Source organism: Plecotus auritus (assembly GCF_963455305.1).
Source record: "Plecotus auritus genome assembly, chromosome: 6".
NCBI classification, from domain to species: Eukaryota; Metazoa; Chordata; class Mammalia; order Chiroptera; family Vespertilionidae; genus Plecotus; species Plecotus auritus.
Genome location: NC_137773.1, coordinates 177,174,662 through 177,199,334, shown reverse-complemented (window position 1 = coordinate 177,199,334; position 24,673 = coordinate 177,174,662). Strand labels below are relative to the sequence as shown.

The window sequence follows — 24,673 nt, the reverse complement described above, 5'->3', positions numbered from 1 at the left end:
AGGGCAGAATTACAGGCGTCCTCAAACTACGGCCCGCGGGCCACATGCGGCCCGCCGAGGACATTGATCTGGCCCGCTGGGTGCCGCTGCCTGTCCTGCTTAGCAGCCGACTCGTCCCGGGCCCGCAGTGTGCATAGGAATTTGTTCATAGTTTTTTTTTTTAACTATAGTCCGGCCCTCCAAAGCCCCCTGTTTAAAAAGTTTGAGGACCCCTGAGATAGAATGTTGGTTGCCAAGGGCTAGGTAAAGGGGAATGGGGAGTTCCTGTTTAATGAATATGGAGTTTTAGTTTTGCAAGATGAAAAAAGTTCTGTGGATGGATGGTGGTGATGGTTGCACAACAGTGTGAATGTACTTCATGCCACTGAAATGTATACTTAAAAATGGCAAAGAGCAAGTTTTACACTATGTGTATTTTACAACAATTTTAAAAAATACATAATTAAAAAAAAGAATGGATCTTATCGATTCTACTTTCCCATGTCCCGTTTCTTACTGATTTCTCTTCCACTTTACCAAAAGGCACCTCTCTATTAGAAATCAAACGGAAGTAAACTCCTTAAATGGGAAAACCCTTCAGGATACCAAACAATGTTTATATCCTACTGAAGGCTGTTTGGCTTCTTTCCATCTTCAAAGCTGTTATGAATAAAGCTGTCATGAACATATTTGTACAAGTATTTTGTTTTCATTTACCTCAGATAAATACTTAGAAGTGGAATTGCTGCGCCTTAGAGTGACGTTTGTCAGAGCAGTTTCTAAAGGACTTGTACTATTTTGCCATCTCTCCAGCAATGTGTGAGAGTTCTGGTTCCTGGAAATCCATGTGTATTTGGTTTAGTGAGTCTTTTTGTTAATTGTAGCAGTTCTAGGGGGTGTGCATTGTTATTGTGGTTTTCTTTATGACTAATAATAGTGAGCATTTCCAGGTACGTGTTATAGATACTTACTCCCATTCCATAGTTTGCCTATTTATTTTCTTAAACAGTGTCTTTTGAAGAACAGGTTCTAATTTTAATGTCTTATGGGTAGTGCTTCCTGGATCCTTCATAGGAGTGTCTGCTGACACCACGCTCAGGAAGATTGCCTCCTGTGGTTTCTTTTAGAAACTTTATTATTTAGCTTCTACATTATGTCTGATCCATTTTCAATTAACTTTTTTTTCCAGTTAACTTATTTAAAATATATTTTTATTGATTTCAGAGAGGAAGGGAGAGGGAGAGAGAGATAGAAACATCCATGATGAGAGAGAATCATTGATTGGCTGCCTCCTGCACGCCCCCACTGGGGATCGAGCCCACAACCCAGGCATGTGCCCTTGACCGGAATCAAACCCAGGACCCTTCAGTCCACAGGCTGACGCTCTATCCACGGAGCCAAACCAGCTAAGGCTTTATGTATTTATTTAGAGGCGGGGGGAACATCCGTCTGTTACTCCACCGATTTACGCATTCACTGGTTAATTCTTTTTTAATATATATATATTATTGATTTCAGAGAGGAAAGGAGAGGGAGAGGGAGATATAAACATCAATGATGAGAGAGAATCATTGATCAGCTGCCTCCTGCATGCCCCCTACTGGGGATCGAGCCTGCAACCCGGGCATATGTCCTTGCCTGGAATCGAACCCAGTACCCTTCAGTCCTCAGGTTGACGCTCTATCCAGTGAGCCAAAGTGGCTAGGGCTCATTGGTTGACTCTTGTATGTGTCCTGACTGGGATCAAACTTGCAACGTTGGCATATTGGGAGAACACTAACCTACTGAGCTACCTGGCCAGGGCTAAAGTTGCTATTGTTTAAAAATTCATAGTTGGGTCCCTGACCCAATAGGTCAGTTGGTTAAAATATCCTATATAATATAAGTGTAATATGCAAAATCACCGAATGGCGGAACTCCCAGTGGAATGACCCGTTGCTATGACACGCACTGACCACCAGGGGACAGACGCTCAACGCAGGAGCTGCCCCCAGCTGGCAGGCCCCAGGCTGGCCAAGGTGGGTGCCAGCGGGGCCCCCCCCCGGATTGCCCCGCTGGTCACCCCACAGATTGGCCCTGATTGCCAGCCAAGCTTAGGGACCCTACCCATGCACGCATTTCATGCACCAGGCCTCTAGTGTGAGTCTATAGTTTGCTTTGCAGCTTTTGTTAGCAATGCCTGCTGCTTCCCCCCCTCCCAGCCCACCCCCACGGAGTTCTGAGTTAGGTAAAGTAGAAACAAGCACCTTGCATCCGTCCTTCAGATATCCCTCAGACAGGTTAGAACAGATGTACACAATAATTTGCAAATCAGGTTTCCTTTTGATTTGATGGAGGAAGCTGGGAACTGGGCTGCCACTACTTCAAGACTGAAACCACTGCCATGTTAGGAGAAACCAAGATGGTGGCATAGGTAAACTGCTGCCTCGTAAAACCACTGCCATGTTAGAGGGGGTGGGGCAGGGAGGAGTAAAGACACAAAATTTTTGCCAAAGCCGGTTTGGCTCAGTGGATAGAGCGTCGGCCTGCGGACTGAAAGGTCCCGGGTTCGATTCCGGTCAAGGGCATGTGCCTTGGTTGCGGGCGCATCCTCAGTGGGGGGTGTGCAGGAGGCGGCTGATCGATGTTTCTCTCTCATCGATGTTTCTGGCTCTCTATCCCTCTCCCTTCCTCTCTGTGAAATATCAATAAAATATATTTAAAAAAAAAAAAAGACACAAAATTTTCCTGTTAGTTTGAAGATGGCTTTTTCTGAATGAGCATCTGCTTCGTTGTTATAAACCTTTGATGGTTTTCTCACGCTCCAACGGAGTTGATTCAGACAGTTACTGCTTTTTGGGGGAACTCCTTCGTCTGTCATTTTACTGACCTATAGGTTATCTTTTCACCCTCTTGATAGTGTACCTTGGTGCACTAAAGTTTTTAAAATTGAAGTGTCCTTCGTCTGTTTTGTCTTTTGTGCCTTTGGTGTCATTAAGAACCATTGCCAAATCCAAGGTCATGAAAGTGTGCCTCTGTTTTAGTAGCTGCAGCAAAGGTCTGCTGATGACTTCTCAGCTTCTCTTGGGTTATGTGCCCATCTTCACAGCGTCACTAGGTGAGGTAATAGACTGTTGTGGTTGGCCAGGCTGGATGGTGTAGGACTGGTGTTCATGCTAATTAAGATGCTGTTTCTAGAATGGCTACTAGAAAAATTAGTCAATATTTATAAACGTGAAGCGTTCTTAGTACACTGAGAAGTTTGTAGTGCCCTGGAATATGCATTTCTTTTTTTTTTTTTGTGATTCTTTTTTTTAATTAATTTTTTTAATTGTTTGAAGTATTACAAATAGTAGTACATATGTCTCCTTTTTTTTCCCCCCATTGACCTCCCCCCAGCCTCCCCTACCCCCCAGTACATGCCTTTACCTGCCCCCACCCCCCCAGTTTCTTGTATCCATTGGTTATGCTTATATGCATGCGTACAAGTCCGGTTGATCTCTTACAGGCCCCCCCGCAACCTCCCCTGCCTTCCCGCTGTAGTTTGACAGTCTGTTCAATGCTTCTTTGCCTCTGTATCTCTTTTTCCCCCCATTTCTTTCCTTTAAAAAATCTTGCCTCTGCAGACTAGTGGAATATGCATTTCTAATTAAAAAAAATATATATAGTTTTAAAAATTTATTTTTTTAAATTTATTTTTTGTTATAAGTTAATAAGTGAATGTTTAAAAGTGACTTCCAAAAATATCCCTGCTGATGTGGTCCCTCACAAGCTAAGCAGGAGGCAATTAGGTGAGCCTTTACTTCGTATTCTAATGTACTCATTTTGGTGGCTTCTTTTGTACAGGTGCTGCTGTAACCAACGTCTGGTAGCAAAAGGATCTGCTTATTGGGCCCTCTTGACTTAAGAGATGTGGGGGGATTCTCGATCTGCTAATAGAACAGGACCTTTTCGGTAAGTCTTAAAATAATGAATATTGACATTGGTAGTATTTTAATGATATAGTGTAACATTTTTTGGGGCTACCATAAAGGGGGATACTTTTGTGTGTGTAGAAATAGCTCTGGCTTTTAAAAAATAAAAACATTTAAAAAATTTTAGTCATTTCTGAAGTGATTCTGAGATTGAATATCCAGCATGTCAAGTGTTTTGTGTTTTAGCATTTCATTTATATTTATGGATGATTATTTTACAAGTAAGGCAGTTTCTTATAGAATTAACCCATTTTGATGGTTTAGGTAAGCCATCAGAAATGTTAGGTAACTTTAGCTCTATTGCCTAACTTTCTAAAATTTTCAGAACATTTTTTTCTTTGACTAATTTATCATTTATATTTCCTCACCTTAATTTTAGTTTAAGTATAAGTCATTACATGCTTTTTTAAAAAAATATCTTTAAATTGATTTCAGAGAGGCAGGGAGAGAGAGAAACATCAATGATGAAATAGAATCATTGATCGGCTGCCTCCTGCGTGCCCCACACTGGGGATCGAGCCCGCAACCAGAGCATATGCCCTGACCAGGAATCGAACCATGACCTCCTGGTTCATAGGCCGATGCTCAACCATTGAGCCATGCGGGCTGGGCTATTACATGCTTTTTTTAAAGATCTTTGACTAGAAGGGAGACATAATTTATATAGCATAACTTTTGGGTTGACTAATTTGGATTTTTTTAAAAGGTACTTGTAGGAAAATGATTTTATATTTCATTTTAACAACTTCTTAAATTTTTTTTCTTTGATTAAAAATTATTTTCATAGCCACTGCTATTTTATATTAATAGAACTATTTCTTGAATAGTCTACATATAATACAGTTCTGACAACCCTAATGCAGTAGGTTACTCTAGAACTATTTGATCGTCTCAACTTAAGAGGGTAAGATAATCCTTAGGGCAGTATTTAAAGACAGTGTTGGATGTGTTCTGGTCAGAAAACATGTAGTTTTAGATATTTTAGCACTCGCCCTTAAATCTTCCTGCAAGCTAACCATTGGGATTTGAGTTGTTTTAAACATGGGAGACATTCGAGTTACTGGTACTGTCTTAATTTTAGTGTTAAATTGTATTACTTATGAGGAACATTTAAATTTGTTTCTCTTATGATGAACCACATAGACATAACTAATGTTAATGGGAGCTCACGGAAGTCATCCTGTTCTGAAAATTCATTAAATAAGCATAACTCTAACGTTTAGGTTGCTGCTGTTAAATTCCTATTTAAGAGAGGGTTTGGCATTGTAACTGTTTCTCTTGAACTGAGTGACCGAGCATCAGTCCTTTGAATCTGTCTAGTATAATGGTGTAGTCTGCGTTCAGAAGGGTCGTTTAATAGAACCTGTATATTCTGGGAGGAGAGGGCTACTGAGTTGGACTTGATCTCTTAATATTTTTGTTTTACTGCTAAATAGCAGGTAATCATTCAGATCATTTTTAACCTTTCAAATCATTTATGTTTTCCCTTTTCACATCCTCCTGTTATCCTCAAAGTGAAAATTCTGGGTACCTAATTGTTTACTTAAACTCTCTAAACTTTCATCAAAGCCAAAACAATGTAAAACGACCTGGGGAAAAAATAAAATAAAAGTAAGGTGACCTGGAGGTTAGGCAAAGGCAGAGTTGGGTAGCATAAAAGATTGGGCCAGTTCTCATGTATCGCTTGAGTTCTGTAAACTGAGAATATGACTTTAATACTATACTATTTTAAAATACACTTATTACCATGAAAAAGGAGCATAAAGCATTGGAATCTGGAATATCAGCTTTATTCGGGACATGTGAATAGCTTGAAGGCCTCATGCTGTCTGCAGGTCCCTTTCAGCATTCAGCGCCTATGCTGTTGCTTGGCTTACTCAGCTTACCCATGCTTTGTGGCGTGGTTCATACTGCCTTCTGTGGTACCCTCGGGTAGTTACAATAGCGGGGACCCCGTGCGAGTGCTTCTAGGTGCAGCCACTCTAGACCTGGGAGTTAGATGCAGCCAGGGCTGGCGCTCAGCTGGCATACACCAGTGTGCTCCTGCTGGTTACTTACAGCCAGTGTTCCTTCATTTGGGGCCTGCCTCCATCCTGACGGGGTGGTGTCTGTGCTGTAGCTGTAATCACATATTTTGGAATGTTCCTCCTGTATGCAGCAATGAGGAAGACACCTCCTGAAACTTACTGTAAGAAATTTACAGTGCACTGATTTTTCTGATGTATAGGAATCGTCATGTTGATCTTGGAATCCTAAGTTCCCTGGCTATAGGAAATGGAAATTTCTATAGCGTGTCACCATTGCTAGCTTATCTGGTGTTGCGGATTTTCCCTGTTGCAGGACTGGGTGAAAGCTTTTTCTGCAGCAGTCATGTTGAAAACCTTGTGTTGACTTTCCTCGTGTTCTGAAATGGGAGCGTAAAAGTTTACTCCACCACTTCGTCCTAAAATAGCAAACCCTTGCTGTTTCTGCAGATCTAGGACCTTGTTACAGAACTCTGCCAAAAAAAAAATATATTTACAGAAGAATGTGCTGTGATTAGAGAAGAATATGCTGGTGTGTAGATTTGAAACTCTCTGGACAATATGAATAACGCTGTCTTTGTTTCTACAGTGGGAGCCAAGAAGAAAGGTTTGCTCCCGGGTGGAACAGGGATTATCCTCCTCCTCCCCTTAAGAGTCATGCTCAAGAGAGACACTCTGGCAACTTTCCTGGCAGAGATTCACTTCCCTTTGATTTCCAGGGGCATTCGGGGCCTCCCTTTGCAAATGTAGAGGAGCACCCTTTCAGCTATGGAGCTAGAGACGGACTGCTTGGTGACTATCCAGGAGGGGAGGGATCTGGACATGATTTCAGGGCGGGGGATTTTTCATCTTCTGATTTCCAGAGCAGAGATTCCTCACAGTTGGACTTCAGAGGTAGGGACACACATTCGGGGGATTTTCGGGATAGAGAAGGACCACCTCTGGACTACAGGGGAGGCAGTGGCACTTCTGTGGATTACAGAAGTAGGGAACCATCTCACATGAACTACAGAGACAGGGACGCTCACACTGTTGACTTCAGAGGTAGGGCTGCTCCTCCATCTGACTTCAGGGGCCGGGGCGCTTATGACTTAGATTTCCGCGGCCGGGATGGATCTCACGCAGATTTCAGGGGAAGGGATTTGTCAGATTTGGATTTCAGGACCAGAGATCAGTCTCGTTCTGATTTTAGGAATAGAGATGTATCTGATTTGGACTTCAGGGACAAAGACGGAACACAGGTGGACTTTAGAGGCCGAGGTTCAGGTACTAGTGATCTAGACTTTAGGGACAGGGATACACCACATTCAGATTTCAGAGGTAGGCACCGGTCCAGGACTGATCAGGACTTTAGGGGCAGGGATGTGGGAACGTGTATGGAATTTAAGGGTAGGGAGATGCCCTCTGTGGATCCAAATATTTTGGATTACATTCAACCGTCTACACAAGACAGAGAACATTCTGGTGTGAATGTGAACAAGAGAGAAGAATCCGCACACGACCATGCCACAGAAAGGCCTGCTTTGGGCACCCAGAAGGGCGAAGTTGAGCATTCGGAAGCGGGAGAAGGAGAAACACAAGGTGGAGCCTTTGAACGTGAGTCTGCGTCAGACTTTCAGACCAGCCCAGGTCCACTTCAAGACCAAGACAAGTCACAGCCTTCGGGAGGCGAAAAACAGAGCTCTGATTCTGGTTTATTTAAAGAAGAAGGTGGCCTGGACTTTCTTGGCCGGCAGGACACAGATTACAGAAGCATGGAGTACCGTGACGTGGACCACAGGCTGCCAGGAAGCCAGCTGTTTGGCTATGGCCAGAGCAAGTCTTTCCCAGAGGGCAAACCTTCTCGAGATGCCCCACAGGAGCTTCAGGTATGTGAGTGGAGTGAATGGCTTTTTGCTTTTTCATAAGGCTTTTCTGAGGGATGAAGTGTGAAGTTCAGGACCATTGGTCCTGCTCTCCTTGTGTAACCATTGAAAAGCAAAATGTGCACTCAGGAATGGAGTGTACATCTCCACAGACCGGCCCTCAGCTCAAATCATATTTTTGATGTGTGTTTATTCAACATTTTGCCCTTATGGTGCTGATTTAAATGCCTTGGGATAATTTACTTTGAAAATATCTGTTTTTGTGAGTTGATTCTCTCAACTTTTGCAGAATCAGGCCTTGTGGCTGTTTTGGGATCATTTTCTTATTTAAATTTATTTAGGAAGTACCCAGGAATCTTTCTGTAGTCATGAGGAGGTGATATTAATGTTGCAAGTATCTTCTTGCAGCTAAATTAATTGATTAAATGTTAAATTTCACCCAGCTGGTGTGGCTAGGTTGAGTGCCAACCTATGAACCAAGAGGTTGCCAGTTCAATTCCTGGTCAGGGCACATGCCCAGGTTGCGGGCTCAATCCCTGGTGGAGGACATGTAGGAATCAGCTGGTCAATGTTTATCTCTTTCTCTCTCAAAATCAATTAAAAAAACATTTTTAAAAATATTGAATTTCTATATACATATAATATATAATCTAACATACATATAATCTAAGCGAGGAGAGTTACGTTTGCAGTTGGACAATGAAAATATTATCTTTTTATTTTTATTATTTTTTTATATATTAATTTTTTTACAGAGAGGAAGGGAGAGGGATAGAGAGTTAGAAACATCGGTGAGAGAGAAACATCGATCAGCTGCCTCCTGCACACCTCCTACTGGGGATGTGCCTGCAACCAAGGTACATGCCCTTGACCGGAATCGAACCTGGGACCCTTCAGTCCACAGGCCGACGCTCTATCCACTGAGCCAAACTGGTTAGGGCAATATTATCTTTTAAAATAGATTTTACCCATGTCTACTCAGGTTTCTATTATTTTAGACAGTAATCCTAAGACATGCTAGCCCAATAATAGCTTTTGAGAATGTTAGAGGTGAGTGACCATGTAATTTATTGTTCAAATTAGGACACTTTCAAGAGTAAAAGAGGATACTATTGACAGTTATTCCAGGGCAGTAGACATAACTGGGCAGTGTGGTCCCTTAGTATTAGACTTTTTCTCAAAAGTTAAATTCTTGATAAAAATTTTGAAATAAAGAGAAATCAGTTGGAGCTGAGACTTTTGTGAATATGGAAAACGCAGATTTCTTTGAACTGAGTAGTGTGTTCAGATGACACTTTTTGACTTCGTTCTGGTATTTGTTTATAGATCTGGCTTAAATTGTTTTCCTGTGTTCTCATTCAAGAAAAGAAAATTACAGTCTTGAGAATGTTTTATTTGTGTGTTTTTTCCTGATTATAAAAGTCCTGGTCAATGTTGTTTCTCTTAACATTCTGCTTTCGCTTTCAAGGCTCCTTCAGGGAGCCTTGGTTTTGGGACAGGTGCATTCTAATGATTGGAGATCAAATTCTGGCACACAGAAGAAACAGAAAAAATTACCGTTTCTCACAGCTTCAGATGATGCAGTGATTTGATTTTTGATTCTGAGTACCTGTATTTTATTTTGTATTAACATATATTCATTTCTGAATTATTTTTTATTCTGGGTTCAAGGATCAAGATTATAGGACTGGCCCAAGTGAGGAGAAAGCAAGCAAGCTTATTCGATTAAATGGGGTGCCTGAAAATGCCACAAAAGAAGAGGTAAGTGTCTTTTTCTTTTAATTGTTCCTTTTGCTTTTTTTTGGTCAGTTAAAAAATGTTTTTTAAACTTTATTTTGAAAAATTACAGATTCACAGGAAGGTGCAAAGAAATATACAGGGAAGCCTTGGGTATTCTTCCCCCAGCTCCTGGCAGTGTTCACATCTTGTATTAGTAGTACACGACTAAACCAGGAAATGGGCTTTGGCGCCATCCCAGAGCTCATTCAGCTTTCACCAGCCATGCACATACTCAGTGAGGTGAGAGTTGTAAAAAATACGAAGGCAAATGATCACAGTCCTCGGGCCTGATAATCACTGTAAGAGCAAACAGTGCTTACTGTTCATTCTGTGCCAGGCATTATGTGATGCTTACAGCATTAGTTCATTTAAATATTGCAGCATACTCTGAGTAGGTGCTCTTAATCCGCTCACTTCAGATATTAAACAATTTTGTATGCTAGGCACTGAGCGAAATAGCAGTGAATATTATAAAGTCACTGCCTCTGAGGTTAATAAAAAAGTAAGCAAAAGGTAGGTAACCTCAGGCAGTGATAAGTGCTCTGAAGAAAACTAAAGTAAAGCTTCAGAGCGTCGTGGGTAAGGACTGTTCTAGATCGGGCAGCTAGAAGGCCATCCCTGAGGAAGGAACGTTGGAGTTCAGGACTGAATGCAGTGAGAGAGCAAATAGCCCGAAGATGGGGAAAAGATGGACCAGGCTGAGGAGTTAAGGCCATGGCCCTGGATTGGAACGAGTCAGTGTGTGTCTTCTGTTTAACAGACGGGAGACCGGCCACTGCAAGGCTACACGGCGGGTGAGCAGGAGAGGCTCAGGCGCAGGCCGATTTCAGAGTTCCAGCGTGAGCTCAAGACAGTTCTGCTCTTCTGCCTTCCTTTATACTGAATGGCCAGATGATGATGATCCCTGAACGCATAATAATCTCGCCACTCAGTGTATATCCTCCTATATAATAAAAGGCTAATATGCAAATTGTCCCCTCGACCAGGAGTTCGACCAGCAGGCAGGCCAGCCAACTGCCCATGTCCCTTCCCCCTGGCCAGGCTGGCCGGACCCCACCCATGCACGAATTCATGCACCAGGCCTCTAATATATATATATATATATATATATATATATATATATATATATATATATATATACACACACACACACACATACATACACTGAGTGGCCAGATTATTATGCATTCAGAGATCATAATAATCTGGCCACTCAGTGTATATTGGGGGATTTTTGAGTAATCATATTAGACTCATTCAATGGTTTTTGAATGCCAAAGTGCATTTATAAAGTAATCACAGTTTTAAATTATGTCGAGTAAAAACCAGGATGGAAAATAAAATCTTCAGTATTTGGTTATGATTTGTATCATCATTGTAAATACCATATTCTTACAGATTCTTAACGCCTTTCGGACTCCTGATGGCATGCCTGTAAAGGACTTGCAGCTGAAGGGGTATAACACAGGTGAGTTTCTTGTAGTGCATGTGGCCTTGGGTCAGGAAGGGTCTTTGTCAGATCTCTGCAATGTGTGCCACTCAACAAATGTTTAAGAAACCACAGTTAAGATTTCTGGAAGCCTCCTGTTGGTGCCTTCAGATAGCAGCCAGCTTTAGTCTTCGCTGTGATTCTTGGTGGATGCTTTGTCCACACGGGCGAGGATGCCTGCCCCAGTTCTTCTGAGTGCCTAACGGGTCCTCAAACTTTTTAAACGGGGGGCCAGTTCCCTGTCCCTCAGACCGTGGGAGGGCTGGACTATAGCCGGACTATAGTTTAAAAAAACACACCATGAACAAATTCCTATGCGCACTGCGGGCCTGGGACGCGTCGGCTGCTAAGCAGGACAGGCAGCGGCACCCGGCGGGCCGGATACATGTCCTCGGCGGGCTGCATGTGGCCCGCGGGCCGTAGTTTGAGGACGCCTGGCCTAGGAGATAGAAAGTGAGTGTTGCAGTATTTCTCCCTGAATACATTTCATAGAATTAGCTCATTAAGCTGGCTGCTTATGTTCTTCATGGTGGGGGATGTTTACGATGGAGCCTAGTAGGATTTAATAAACTTACTATATGTAAAAGTTTACGTTTCATTGCTTCAGCATGAAATTACAACTTTCCAGAGAAATTGTACAAATTAGTGGTTTCTGGGCTTTTCAGTCTCGCTTTGAGAACAGAGTCCTGCAGTAACTAGCTTGTTGAAATCCATAAATAGATCCAGAAGAACTTTCTCTTGGACCTCTGTTCTGTGGTCTTAACTACAGATTAAACTTTTCAGAATATCCTCCTAATATTTGAGAGTACCCAGTTTTGTCAGTTCCTTCAAATCCTTTTTCATTTTTATTTTATTTTATTGTTTGAAGTATTACAAATAGCAGTACATTCTCCTTTTTTTTCCCTTCATTGACCTCCCCCGGCCTCTCCTACCTGTGCCCCCCCACCCCCACCCCGCCCCGGCACATGCTTACTAGTACGGAATTGTCAAAAGGGAAGTGCCAAACACTTAAAGTATTGACCAATATTTTTAGGACTACATAATATGAAATGGCTTAAAAATAAGGTAATATTTAAGTGATCTAACTTGCAGAATTTTACATTGAAGAAAGTAGAGCATTAATCTTTTCACAGAATTTAGATTCCAGTAATCCAAGTTAAGGAACTCAAGTAAGAGCATGCCATATTTTTGAGGATATAGTTTACTTTTATACAGTTTACCATGGAATAAAATTTTTGCTTTAATAAGATAGCTGCTGCTTCAGATTGGTTCTGCAGAGGGAAACTATCCACAAAAATAATTTTTTCTGCTTGAAATAGTCTGGTGCTGCAGTAAATTTACATTAAGTCCAGAAATATCTTTTCTGTAATTTGAGAACAAACTCAGAAGCATTATTTCTCAGAAAGCTAATCATTTCTTTGTTTTAAAAGCAACTCTGAATTTGTGGAACCATGACTAAGAGTTCTTCTATTCTTGCATACTTCACCTATTATTTTTGTTTTGCACGTGTCTTACACACACTTTCTTGGTTTACTGTTATCTTTGGGAATTAAAGTAGAGTTTATAGGCTGCAGTTACTTTTTAACTGCATTGGGGCAATTACCTCAGCTTTGATCTTGGTTTATGAGCTGCTTTCATTAGGTATTGGCATATTTAGGAAAGTAGAGATATCTTTTTTTAAAAAAATATATTTTATTGATATTTCACAGAGAGGAAGGGAGAGGGATAGAGAGTCAGAAACATCGATGAGAGAGAAACATCGATCAGCTGCCTCCTGCACACCTCCTACTGGGGATGTGCCCGCAACCAAGGTACATGCCCTTAACTGGAATCGAACCTGGGACCCTTCAGTCCGCAGGCCGACGCTCTATCCACTGAGCCAAACTGGTTAGGGCGAGATATCTTTTTTTTTTAATATTTTCATTGTTTAAGGTTTTACACATGTCTCCTTTTTCCCTCATTGACACCCCCTCCCACCCCCGAGGGCAAGCCCCCACCGCCCCAGTGTCTGTGTCCATTGGTTATGCTAATATGCATGCATACAAGTCCTTTAGTTGATCTCTAACGCGACCCCCCCCCCATTTGTCTCTGGATCTATTTTTGTTCATCAGTTTATGTTGATCATTATATCCCACATATGAGTGAGATCATGTGATACTTATCTTTCTCCGACTGGCTTATTTCACTTAGCATAATGCTCACCAGGTCCATCCATGCTGTTGCAGAAAAGTAGAGATATCTTGGTGTTTAAATAACAGCAATTTAAACTCTTCATTTCTTTAGTACTTACTGATTTTCTCTTTATATTGTCAGATTTATTAGCAGAGTAAGACATACTACTGTATAGTGTCCACAAAGGAAGTTCTTAAATGTGCTGGCTGTGGGAGCTATTAGAATCATACAGGCTGACCAAAGGCATCGACACACATGTGAAATCATTCAGGACATTGGTTTAGACCAGTGGTCGGCAAACTCATTAGTCAACGGGGCCAAATATCAGCAGGACAACGATTGAAATTCTTTTGAGAGTCACATTTTTTAAACTTAAACTTCTTCTAACGTCACTTCTTCAAAATAGACTCGCCCAGGCCGAGGTATTTTGTGGAAGAGCCACACTCAAGGGGCCAAAGAGCCGCATGTGGCTCGCGAGCCACAGTTTGCCGACCACGGGTTTAGAAAAACACACCTTTCAGGAACTGCAATCCTTTCTTGGCATTTTATTATATGAAGTGATAATGTAGTAGGTAGATATGTTTCTTTTTCTTTCTTTAATGAAAGGATCAGATTACCAGTCCCATGTTGTACGTATTACATCTGTGTGGCAAGCAGAGGGAACCTTTGAAAGCACCAGTTAGAGCGTGTTACACCCAGGCCTAAAATCCTCCCCTGGCCGTGCACCTCCCTTGGAAGACATTCCCAACTCCGTCCTGCGTGAGCTGGCCCCCGGCTGGCCGGCCTCACCCGCACTGCTCTCCACCTTCTTACGCTCCAGCCGGCCGCCTTTCCTCTCGCCCTGGACCAGCAAGGCTTCTTCCTCCGCAGGGCCCGCCCTGCTCTTCCCTCCGCCCCTCACTGGTCCCCTGGGGGTTCGTTCTTGGCCCCAGTTCCCCTTCGCAGAGGCCTTGCCTCACCACCCCAACCTGAACCCCTCGTCATTTTTCATTCTATCCGAGTTTGTTGTCACAGGACCCAGCGCTGACACGTTTCTCAGTGGTTGTGTGTGTCTTATTTCTCCCCCTGGAGCGTTCGCTCCGGACCGGCAGGAGCCTGTGTGTCTTGGTCCGTCCTGATCCTGAGTGCTCCCCCCCTGCCGGGCACTGAGGGCTCCCCGTGGGCACGGAATGAATGTGCCTGGAACAGTCAGGTGCTAGAGAACTAGAACACTTACTTCTAAAAAGGCTGTGTGTGAATTTCAGCAGAAACGGTGACTTCGTGAATGGCAGTCACTTCTCTGAGGCTGTCTGGTGACCTGCAAAGACCGTGCAGGATTGCTGTTGCTCATAAGAGGGCTGTGTGGGGTGGGGTTCACCCTTTAGCTGATGTAATGGGGGGCCAGGCTACAGCAGACTCGTCGCTGCCTCCAGTGAGCACCCTGGGAGTTTCTGTCTCATTCAGAGCTGTGTAAGCACAGGGCCACAGCTTCGATCCAAAACCTGCGGGTTCAGATGAGTGCGTACCTTTTTCTGACTATGGAAAGGTAATGTGACGTATAGGCCATATGTGAATTATGTACCCTAGTGGGATGTATATTAGACATACTGTTTCTACAGCAAAATGTCTGGCTCCTCTCACTAAGAGGACTTACAAAAGCCTGTAAAGAGACTCAGTATAGTGGCGGTCTGGATTTGTCTCCAGATGACGTGACTGAAAATATACCAAAAACTTGATATTTAAGGAATTTTTGGATTCTGGGGTTGCATATAAGGGATTGTGAACCTATGTATGCTGCGTATATTTGAGTTTTTCTTTTGTCATTTTCAAATCTATTATAACCCCCTTCATTGTAATTTCCTTGAGTTACATGATTATATTCCTGGGGAAAGTATCAGGAGTGAAATGTCTTTTAGTGACTGGACAGACTCCTGCGTATGCATACAGTGCCACACTCCAGCAGTACGTGAAGCAACTCCTCGTGCACCTAGCAGCAGGGATGGGTCTCACGGGCAGCATGCTGAGGGGAGGACACACGACTCAGAGGCTGTTCACACGGACAGAAAGGGACACGAAGCACGGACGCACGCTGCATTTAATGTGCATGTCTGCGGTTAGAAAACGCCAGGGCGAGGCTGGGGCGGCCTGTGGATGAGCACTTCATAGCTCTGCTGAGTAAAGTGACTGGATAATGTCACTTAAAAAAACAGCAGCAACAGAATCAGCCCTGGCTGGTGTGGCTCCGCTGGTTGGAGCGTTATCCTGTGCACTGCAGGGTCGCAGGTTCGATCCCTGCTCAGGGCACATTCCAAGGTTGCGGGTTCTGTCCCCAGTCAGGATGCATATGGGAGGCAACTAATTGATGTTTCTCTGGTCTCTCCCTCTCCCTTTCTTTCTCTCTAAAACTCAGTTTTTAAAAAAGTGAATCAAATGTTCCTGAGTGATGGTGACAGGGTAGAAAAATCATTGCATAGTATAAGCTTCATTAGGGTTCTCCTAGCCACCTACCAACTGGATTTGTGCCACAAACTAAATGATTCCCTACCTTGGCTTGCCTCCAAATCAGAGCAGACATTAGTCACGGGTCTTATATCACACTCCCTGCCATAGAAGTTCCTGGCAGCAAAGCAGATTATGTGTGAATTGGTGGTTAAATAATATTTGTCTAAATATTGAGATGCGTATGTACAAACTGCAAATAAAACATTGGATGAGTAGAACCTACGAAGAAAATTTCCCCAAAATGGTACTGTCACACTCAAGTTAGTTTTGAAAACTGTGCAGTAGTGTTATGTTGAGGGAGTAGAGTTTTCTGTTTTGTTGTTCATATCATTATAAGCAATTTAAAATTCTGTATTTGGTAGAAAATGAAAAATTTTCATTTTAGCTTTTGGACTAATATCAAACCCTAAAAAGTGCTCACTTGCTTATCATACAGTGAATATGCTTGGCAAATGTACAAGCATATCTGATGAAATGGACCTTTTTTTGGGAAAACTTAATCGAAAATAGTCCTGTATTTTATTTATTTATTTATTATTTTTTAAAAATATATTTTATTGATTTTTTTACAGAGAGGAAGGGAGAGGGAGTTAGAAACATTGATGAGAGAGAGACATCAATCAGCTGCCTCCTGCACACCCCCCACTGGGGATGTGCCCGCAACCAAGGTACATGCCCTTGACTGGAATCGAACCTGGGACCCTTCAGTCTGCAGGCCGACGCTCTATCCACTGAGCCAAACCAGTCAGGGCTATTTATTTATTTTTAACAAATATATTTTATTGATTTTTACAGAGAGGAAGGGAGAGGGATAGAGAGTTAGAAACATCGATGAGAGAGAAACATCGATCAGCTGCCTCCTGCACACCTCCCACTGGGGATGTGCCCGCAACCAAGGTACATGCCCTTGACCGGAATCGAACCCGGGACCCTTCAGTCCGCAGGCCGACGCTCTATCCACTGAGCCACACCGGTTAGGGCTAGTCCTGTATTTTAAAATGGCTGCTTGGAGGACAAGTGCTGTCAGTTAAGTTGCTGATCATGGTAGTGCTTGCCGTTGAACTTGGCAGAAAGTTGGCGGGGGGTGGGGGGAGGCCAAACTTCAGGCAAGTTGAGAGGCGGAGGTTTGAACATGTTCAGGAATGACATCAGTGGAAAGCAGTGTTTGCCTCCCATGTCATAGCCAGAGTGATAATGATTTTTTTTGCTCCTGACACCAGCCAGTTCTGGCACCAAGTGGTCATCCTGTAATTCAGCTCAGTTCTGACACTACCCAGAGTTAGCATCAGACCCCATAGGTTTAAGGACCCCATAGGTATGTCCTGTAAGGCTGCCCTTATTTCAGGTGCCCGTCGCACATATCTGTACCGAGATACCCACACTGTTGCTGGAGGGTCTCACATCCCCCCTTCGGGTTTGAGAATTTGTTAGAATGGCTCACAAGATTCAGTAAAACAAACAGTTTATTATGAAGGACCAAGTGAAGAGGTATGTAGGTTCATAGGTCTGCAAGTATCCTGGAATATGGATTTGTAAACCAACCTGGAAGCTTTCCAAACGCCATCATTTATGGATGTTCCATTATGTAAGTATTATTGATTAAGTCATTGGCCATTAATTATTGACTCGATCTGTAGCCCTTTTCCTCCCTGGAGTTGGGGGGTGAGGTTGAAAGTTCCAAGCTTGTAATCAGGGCTTGGTCTCTCTGATGACCAGTCTCCATCCTGGAGCTGTCCATCAAGAGCTGCCTCCTTAGAACAGACAGTCATACACACTTACCGCTCAGGAAGTTCCAGGAGTTGTAGGAACCCTGCGGCAAGAAACTGGAACAAAGACCAAATATATATTTTTAAAGACAATTTTATTGATGTCAGAGAGGGAGGGAGAGGAAGAGCGAGAGAGAAACGTCAATAATGAGAAGGAGTCATTGATTGGCTGCCTCCTGCACGCCCCCTACTGGGGACTGAGCCCACAACCCGAGCATGTGCTCTTGATCGGAATCGAATCTGGGACCTTTGAATCCGCAGGCCGACGCTCTATCCACTGAGCCAAACCAGCCAGGGCCCAAAGATTTTTTGTTGCTATCACAGATGGGGATCCCCAAACTGGATCTGGTTGGTTCCTAGTACCTTTAGTTGAGCACCAGTTCTCTATTATAGGGCATAAATGACCTAGGCTCATGTTCTGGTCAAAGTGTCACAAAACACCTGTTGTCTGACCCGCCCCTGCATGCTAGTTCACTTCTGGAATAGGTGAGCGTCTGGGCCAGTGTGATCTCACATCCTGAGCAACTTTTAGTTTGTCCCAGAAAACCATCATGTATGAAGTGACCCTATGATTAATTTTGGACTTTGAAAACTCCTTGAAAATACAAACAACAACAAAATTTTTAAAAAATAGCCAGTTGGTACAGATGGGAAACTAAATAAAATAGAACCATATTGCAGATTTCAAAAATTTACCAAGTCATCGTAATGCACATCTTCCTTGTTTCGTGTGTTTTATTATAAACCAGCAACTCACATGTATGGTTGAGGGGGAGAGAATTGAAAGTGCGTGTAAGACGTCAGAGAGATGGATTTCATATGGGCCAACTCCAGCTTTCCCAGAGGGTAGTCTGACCTGTAGATCAGATACTTTTCCTAATGTTCCTGAGGGACGCAGCAGGTGCACGTCCCCTTGAGGTTTTCAGCAGCGGAGTACCGGTCGGAAATGTGCACAGGGCTCCGTAGTTCTTTTATTCTTGATAGAAATTCAGATGCCTGGATCGATTCTGTTTTGGTTCTTGCTAAAATCTCTAACTTGGTAATATTTTACTTTTCTTCTCAAAACTTATATTCCCCAAAGAAATGGAATTAGGAAAACAGGATCGACTATAGAACCAAGCCCTCTTGAATCTCTATTAAGGCTTTCCGTGGTGCTTTTTATATTTGTAATGCTTCCCACAGAAGTAACACTCCTTGTTTAGAGGGAGAAAACTGCATTCATTTCCCTCAAAGATCCCCAGTAAAATAATTTTTTTCTCTCTGCCTGTGTCCTTTAATATCCTGATTCTTTTTTACATTTTGTATTTGGTATTTCTATTCCGGGCCTTTTCAGTCAATCAGTACTCTCCTGATGTGAGATTCAACCACACTTCTTTATGTTAGCTGGTTTTTTTTTAGATCAGCTTGAGTATAGGGCTGCTCGTCTCATTTGCCTAAACAAACATTGCTGTATAATTGCTTGGTGTGGACTAACAGACTTGAATGAGGGGGCCCTGTCTGTCAGCATCACCAAGTCAGCTTTTTGGGGGGCAGAGACTAAATTGATTCTGGAGTTGGATATTATTTATCAGGGCTTTGTTTTCTGTGTACCTTGTTCCCCCCTTGAGCACCGGGTTAGATTTTCTCACAGATACTCCTTTTGGGGACAGGCAACCACATGGTTAATGAAGAGACGAGTCGAAGTCTTAATTTTACCTTTATAGATGTTCGCCCTTTGCCTTGTTCTCATTCTCAGGTGCCAAACAAAAGTATAAGAACATTTGCATTTCTATGAGAAATTGATAGTTTCAGGCTAGAAAATGGAGTAAGATGTGCTTTTTAATAGTCAGGGAAATAAGCACTAAGACCCATCAGCCCACCAGACTTCTTCCCCGCAGGTGATGGAGGAAGGAAAAGGAAATGAGAGACCTTTTGTTCTCTAGGTAAGAACAAACCTGTCCGTGGGACCATGAACACGGAGTTTGCCATCTTTTCTTTGATTTTAATTTTTTGAGTTATCTTGATGGTTCCACATGGAATGTTTAGGTCTGTGGGTGGAATGAATACCTTCCGAGTCTACTAAAACTCTTCCTGTGGGTTATAAAATCTTAATTATCTCAGTGTAACAGTCCAACCACTGTAATATTTTTGTATACAGTTGTGTTGCCTGTGTCCTTTTTAGATTTCTGTGTGTTCACCTGTGCCTGCTCAGCCCCCTCCCCCATCCTACACTCACTTTCCCTCTCAGGAAGTTAGCATGGGAGGCGGGCTGTGACTTGGCTGGGGCTTCACATGGTCTCGATTTCCAAGTTTCTCTGAGTGTGGGCATTCACTGTGCTGAGTGTGGGCATTCACTGTGCTGAGTGTGGGCATTCACTGTGCTGGCTGTGCTTCTGTTATTTCAAGTCACATACTTATCATACATTATGGCCCTTAAATATGCAAGCCAGCCTCTTCACCTGGTGTCATCCGAAAGAGCACTCTGTTGCAGCGCGGGAGGAAACCGGGCATGTTGGACTTAACCTGTGTTGAGAGATGGTATGTTCTTCACCTTGGGGTGTTGGAGTATGATTTTGACAATGCATGGTTTTCATCTCGTGGGCTGACTTCTGTCTCTATCCTCCAAGTTAGGTATGACTTCTTTCTATTCTAGTCCTTTTTCCCATACATATTTTATATAGCTGTCCTCATTTTTAAAGCTTTTAAAATATATTAAGTATCCTATGTCAAGTATTTTACCATATTGTAATTTTTGTTATATTGTTTTGTTTTTTAATCCTCACCTGAGGATGTTATTCCATTGATTTTTAGAGAGAGTGGACGGGAGGGGGAGGAACATCGATGTGAGAGAGACACATTGATTGGTTGCTTTCCACACGTGCTCCAACCAGGGCCGCGGATTGAACCTGCAGCCAAGGTATGTGCCCTTGACCAGAATCGAACCTGGGACCCTTCAGTCCATGGGCCGATGCTCTATCCACTGAGCCAAACTGGCTAGGGCTATAATTTTTATAGCCATCATTTATAATAAGACTTTGGGTTTTGTCTTCTCCGGAGAACTTTGATAGGCAGTATAAGTCAACCTATGAATGATTGCTTTCTAATTTGCATACTCAGGCCCACTCCCAATGGTTCTGCCATTGACATTTTACAGTAAGAATAATTTGTTGTGCTGCAAATTCAGTATTTCTTAACTATAGACATGGTCTTATCTGTGCTCAAGCATGTGGGACCCTTTTGGTAAATGGGCTGTGGAGAGTTTGGAATTCAAATTACTTCTTTCAGTGTTAAAGGGTGAGAGGCCATACAGTGCAGCGGTTCATAGCATCAGTTTGAATCTGGACTGCCTGGGTTTGAAGTCTAGGTGAATTTAAGCAAATCATTCTTCTTCCTTTGCCTGCTTCCCCATGGGTAAAATGAGGTTAGTAACATTTGCCTCCTAGGGTAGTCTTGTGAGGATTCAGTTAATGCATGTAAAGTGAATATAACTTATTATCATCACTGATTTTGTTAAATACTGAAAATCCTTATGATACAACCATGAGTCTTGGATACACAAAATGCCTGGGATCGCCCTAGCCGGCTTGGTTTGGTGGGTAGAGCATCGGCCCATGGATTGAAGGGTCCTGGGTTTGATTCTGGTCAAGGACCATAATTGCAGGCTCGATCCACAGCCCTGGTCGGGGTGCGTGCGGGAGGCAACCAATCAATGTGTCTCTCTCTCATCGATGTTCCTCCCCCTCCCGTCCACTCTCTCTAAAAATCAATGGAAAAATATCCTCTGGTGATATCCGCAACAACAACAAAAATGCCTAGGGTCAAGATTGTGTACTTTTTAAACTTACTATTTTTTAAGTTTTAGGCATTATAATTAAACTTTAAACTTCTATTGTTTGATAGCTAAAGTTGTGGGAAATCGAGCAGAGCGTTGAGCTAGTGAATTTAATATTAAATCTAAAGTACATTGTCAGCATACAAATTGCAGGGTTGATGTATAAAGATGCTATTAGATGCTCTTAATGTCTCCTATGGACCATATCTTTTCCTTCCCAGTGACTTTAGTATCAAAGTCTGTTTGTCCTTTCGCGAAGTATGGATGTTGTCATGAGTGTGTGTCCTCTCTCTCTCTCTCTCTCTCTCTCTCTCTCTCTCTGTCTCTGTCTCTGTCTCTGTCTCTCTCTCTGTCCACAGATTCTGTACGCTCCTTTGGGCCACAGTACTTACTTCTGTAAGCATAGGCAGGAAGCTCAAGGCTTTGCGAGTTTGGTGGTAGTTCCTGTTTCCTTTCGGCAGCTGTGACTTGCTTCCCACACTCCTGCACGCTTTCTTGGTGTGTTATGTGGCAGCTGTCACATACTTGAGGGTACCTCTGCTTGTTCCGTGGCTACCCCTTATCCCTTTCTGACTGTAAACATGCATTTGAGTTTTTGCAGTAGATATCCTATATAATAAAAGCCTAATATGTTAAGTGTCTGACCGTTTGTTCGACCGTTTGACCAGTCGCTGTGACGCGCACTGACCACCAGGGGTCAGATACTCCAACCAGTAGGTTAGCTTGCTGCTGTGGTCCAGTGGATTGGGACTGGGCGAGATGGGCCAGATACGCTCTGGAGCCCTCCCGTGGTCCCTCCCTGACCCTGATCATGCACCGGTGGGGTCACTCGGCCTGGCCTGTGCCCCCTTGCAATCTGAGACCCCTCAGGGACCCCGAATCCATGCACTGGGCCTCTAGTTTGGTGATAAATAGTACCTTAGTTCTGCTATTCTACAATGTTTCCCAAGAACACTCAGAGCCCTTTACACAATGCAGAATGTTTTATGTATGAGATGTGCACTGAGTTTGATCAAGAGAATCCATTCCATTGAAAGAAATTAAGTAACAAAACCATTTCCGTTGCTAATAGGATGTATACAAATATACTCACACCTTTTCTCTAAAGTAGTTTCATTTCTTCCAATAGTTACTAATCAGAGGAGGCTGATTTTGTGGTAAGTTTAAGTGGAGGTTGCAGGGGTAATGGTCAAAACTTTGAAATCGGGTAGAAAATCTGAGATTTCTAGCAGCTTTCTCTTATTCTTCCTGGTCATTTCCTAAAATTCAAAGCAAGAATCAACCTATACCGTCGTAACTTTTCTTAATGAACCTGGAGTATTTAACAAATCTTAAGTTACAACTACATTACTATCATAAAACATTTCAGGATATTCATTCCACATGACAAGGAATCCAACCCATTTTACCAACTTCGGTCTACTTTTTAAGTTATATTTCCTATTATCGTAGGTGTGTTTTTTTTAATTAATTTAATATGATTTGATTTGATTTTTGGCTGTTGATGTCTTTTTTGTTTGTTTGTTTTGTTTAAAGTATTATATATGTTTCTTTTTTCCCCGATTGACCCCCCGGCCCTTGATGTCTTGAATCAATGATAGCAGTTTCCTATTATATATCCTTTGTACTCCGAATTGCCCTGTGTTTTGTGTTGCTTTTCTTTCCCTGAGTTTTATTTCTCATCGGAACAAACCATGTCTTTTTCTTGCTGTTCCATTTGCACAGTGTCCCCCTAAAGATGAGCTGCTTTATCCCGGGAGGCAGTGGAGGAAGCGTGGCCGCCCCTTGGGAGCACTGACAAGTGTATTTGTGTAGTCAGAGGCTGGCATCGCAGGGAAACGGCAGGGTGGTTGGGGTTAGAGTTCAGCAGCCTGTAAATCCCATGACGTTGCAGTTTCATGGGTCACGAGAGCCGCAGATGGCCCTTGATCAGGAGAAAGGTGAAGGGTGTGTTATAACTAATGGTACGCACAGTTCTTCGATGTGTATTGATTGCTAACCACAGCTGTCTCTCCCCCAGCCTACCCACCGCAGATCTTTGTGCCTAAGCACAGTTTTGGACCCAGCTCTTTGTACTTATTTATGCTTTTACACCTTCTTCCTTTGTAAAGATTTAGCTGGTTTATGACTTGAGTTGAAACAAGAAAAAAGAGGAGGCCTGAAATGGCCTGCCCCGGCCAACCAGAAGCCTCCGTGGTACCCACACACAATAGTTGCCTCAGGCTGTCAGCACTTCTGTCTTTGAAGGTGGTTTCTGCTTGGAAAGTGGTGACTATTAGCATAGCTTTGGGATAATTGCTTCTTCTTTCTCTCTTGGGGTGCTTTTTTTCCCTCTCAGATACTTTCCTATTCTTACTGACGTTTTCCCCAGAAGATTCAGCCTGTGGTGAAATGTTTTGGGTCCTCGCTTAAACTTTCTGTGGGATGACCCTCTCCGGAGCTTCAGTGCTAAAGAGCACAGAGGATCTTCTTGGTTCATAGGAAAAGTCATTTTTGGAATGACTGTCCAGAAACGTCCAGACTTTCCTTCAGTGCTTTTTTCTGTTTGGAATAGCAGCTTTGCCTAGTATAGGGGAGGGAGGGGCCAGTTGGGAGGGCTTGTGTTTAAGGGGTCAGAAACGGGATTGAAGTGTGTTTTTTGTTTTTGCAAGGCACTAACACCACTCCCGTCTGTATTTAAATGCTGTCCCCAGGTTACGACTATGGCTATGTCTGCGTGGAATTTTCACTCTTGGAAGATGCCATCGGATGCATGGAGGCCAACCAGGTTGCTTTATACTTCGGTCAAATGATGCTGGAAGGATATATTTTTATGTATGGGGAGGGAGGGTTTCAGGTGATTAAACTTTGGAAAGGTGCCAGAAATTCATATTTGCAGCATACCACATGCCAACCAAAAAGCGATTATGAGGAGAAACTTTAAAAGAGGCCGGGAAGGGTCCTCTGGAAGAATTAATGGGCGCAGAGTGTATTTTAAAATCCAAAGCCCAGTTGTAGTTGGACTATATTTCAAAGACAGTAGATGGGGAAGATGACAGGTCTGGAGTGCTTCCTGCCTGTGGAGTGTGACTGAGATGGGGATCCTGATGCAAAGAATGATCCTTGAGTGTCTGTGATCTCAAGGAACTGCCGGCACAGGACTTCTGGGTCAGGACTCGATCCAGACCTGGGGTGGAGACCGCTGATGGCAACGTCTATGGCACTCGGGTCCTGCCTACAGGTGCTACTTTCCTACGAGGGCCACCGGGGAGGAGAGTCAGGGCTTGTTCGTGTGTATTGCACGGATGGTTGCTCTCTGCAAATTGGAGTTTTGTACTCAAGGTTTTGGCTGCATATAGTCAAAGCTGGTGACTC

General features: G+C 43.1%; 1 protein-coding gene across 2 annotated transcripts in view; it reads left to right on the top strand.

Moving 5' to 3' along the window:
- Window positions 1-24,673, top strand: part of RBM6 (RNA binding motif protein 6) — a 68,101-nt gene that overhangs the window by 5,284 nt on the left and 38,144 nt on the right. Inside the window, exons 2-6 of one of the 2 annotated variants that reach the window (XM_080671860.1) lie at window positions 3,805-3,912; window positions 6,546-7,824; window positions 9,493-9,582; window positions 10,999-11,068; window positions 24,013-24,086. In XM_080671860.1, coding sequence (XP_080527986.1) covers window positions 3,869-3,912; window positions 6,546-7,824; window positions 9,493-9,582; window positions 10,999-11,068; window positions 24,013-24,086 — 1,557 coding nt within the window. In that variant the 5' untranslated portion in view covers window positions 3,805-3,868. The remainder of the gene's footprint in view (window positions 1-3,804; window positions 3,913-6,545; window positions 7,825-9,492; window positions 9,583-10,998; window positions 11,069-24,012; window positions 24,087-24,673) is intronic. The other variant, XM_080671861.1, reaches the window with a different exon arrangement.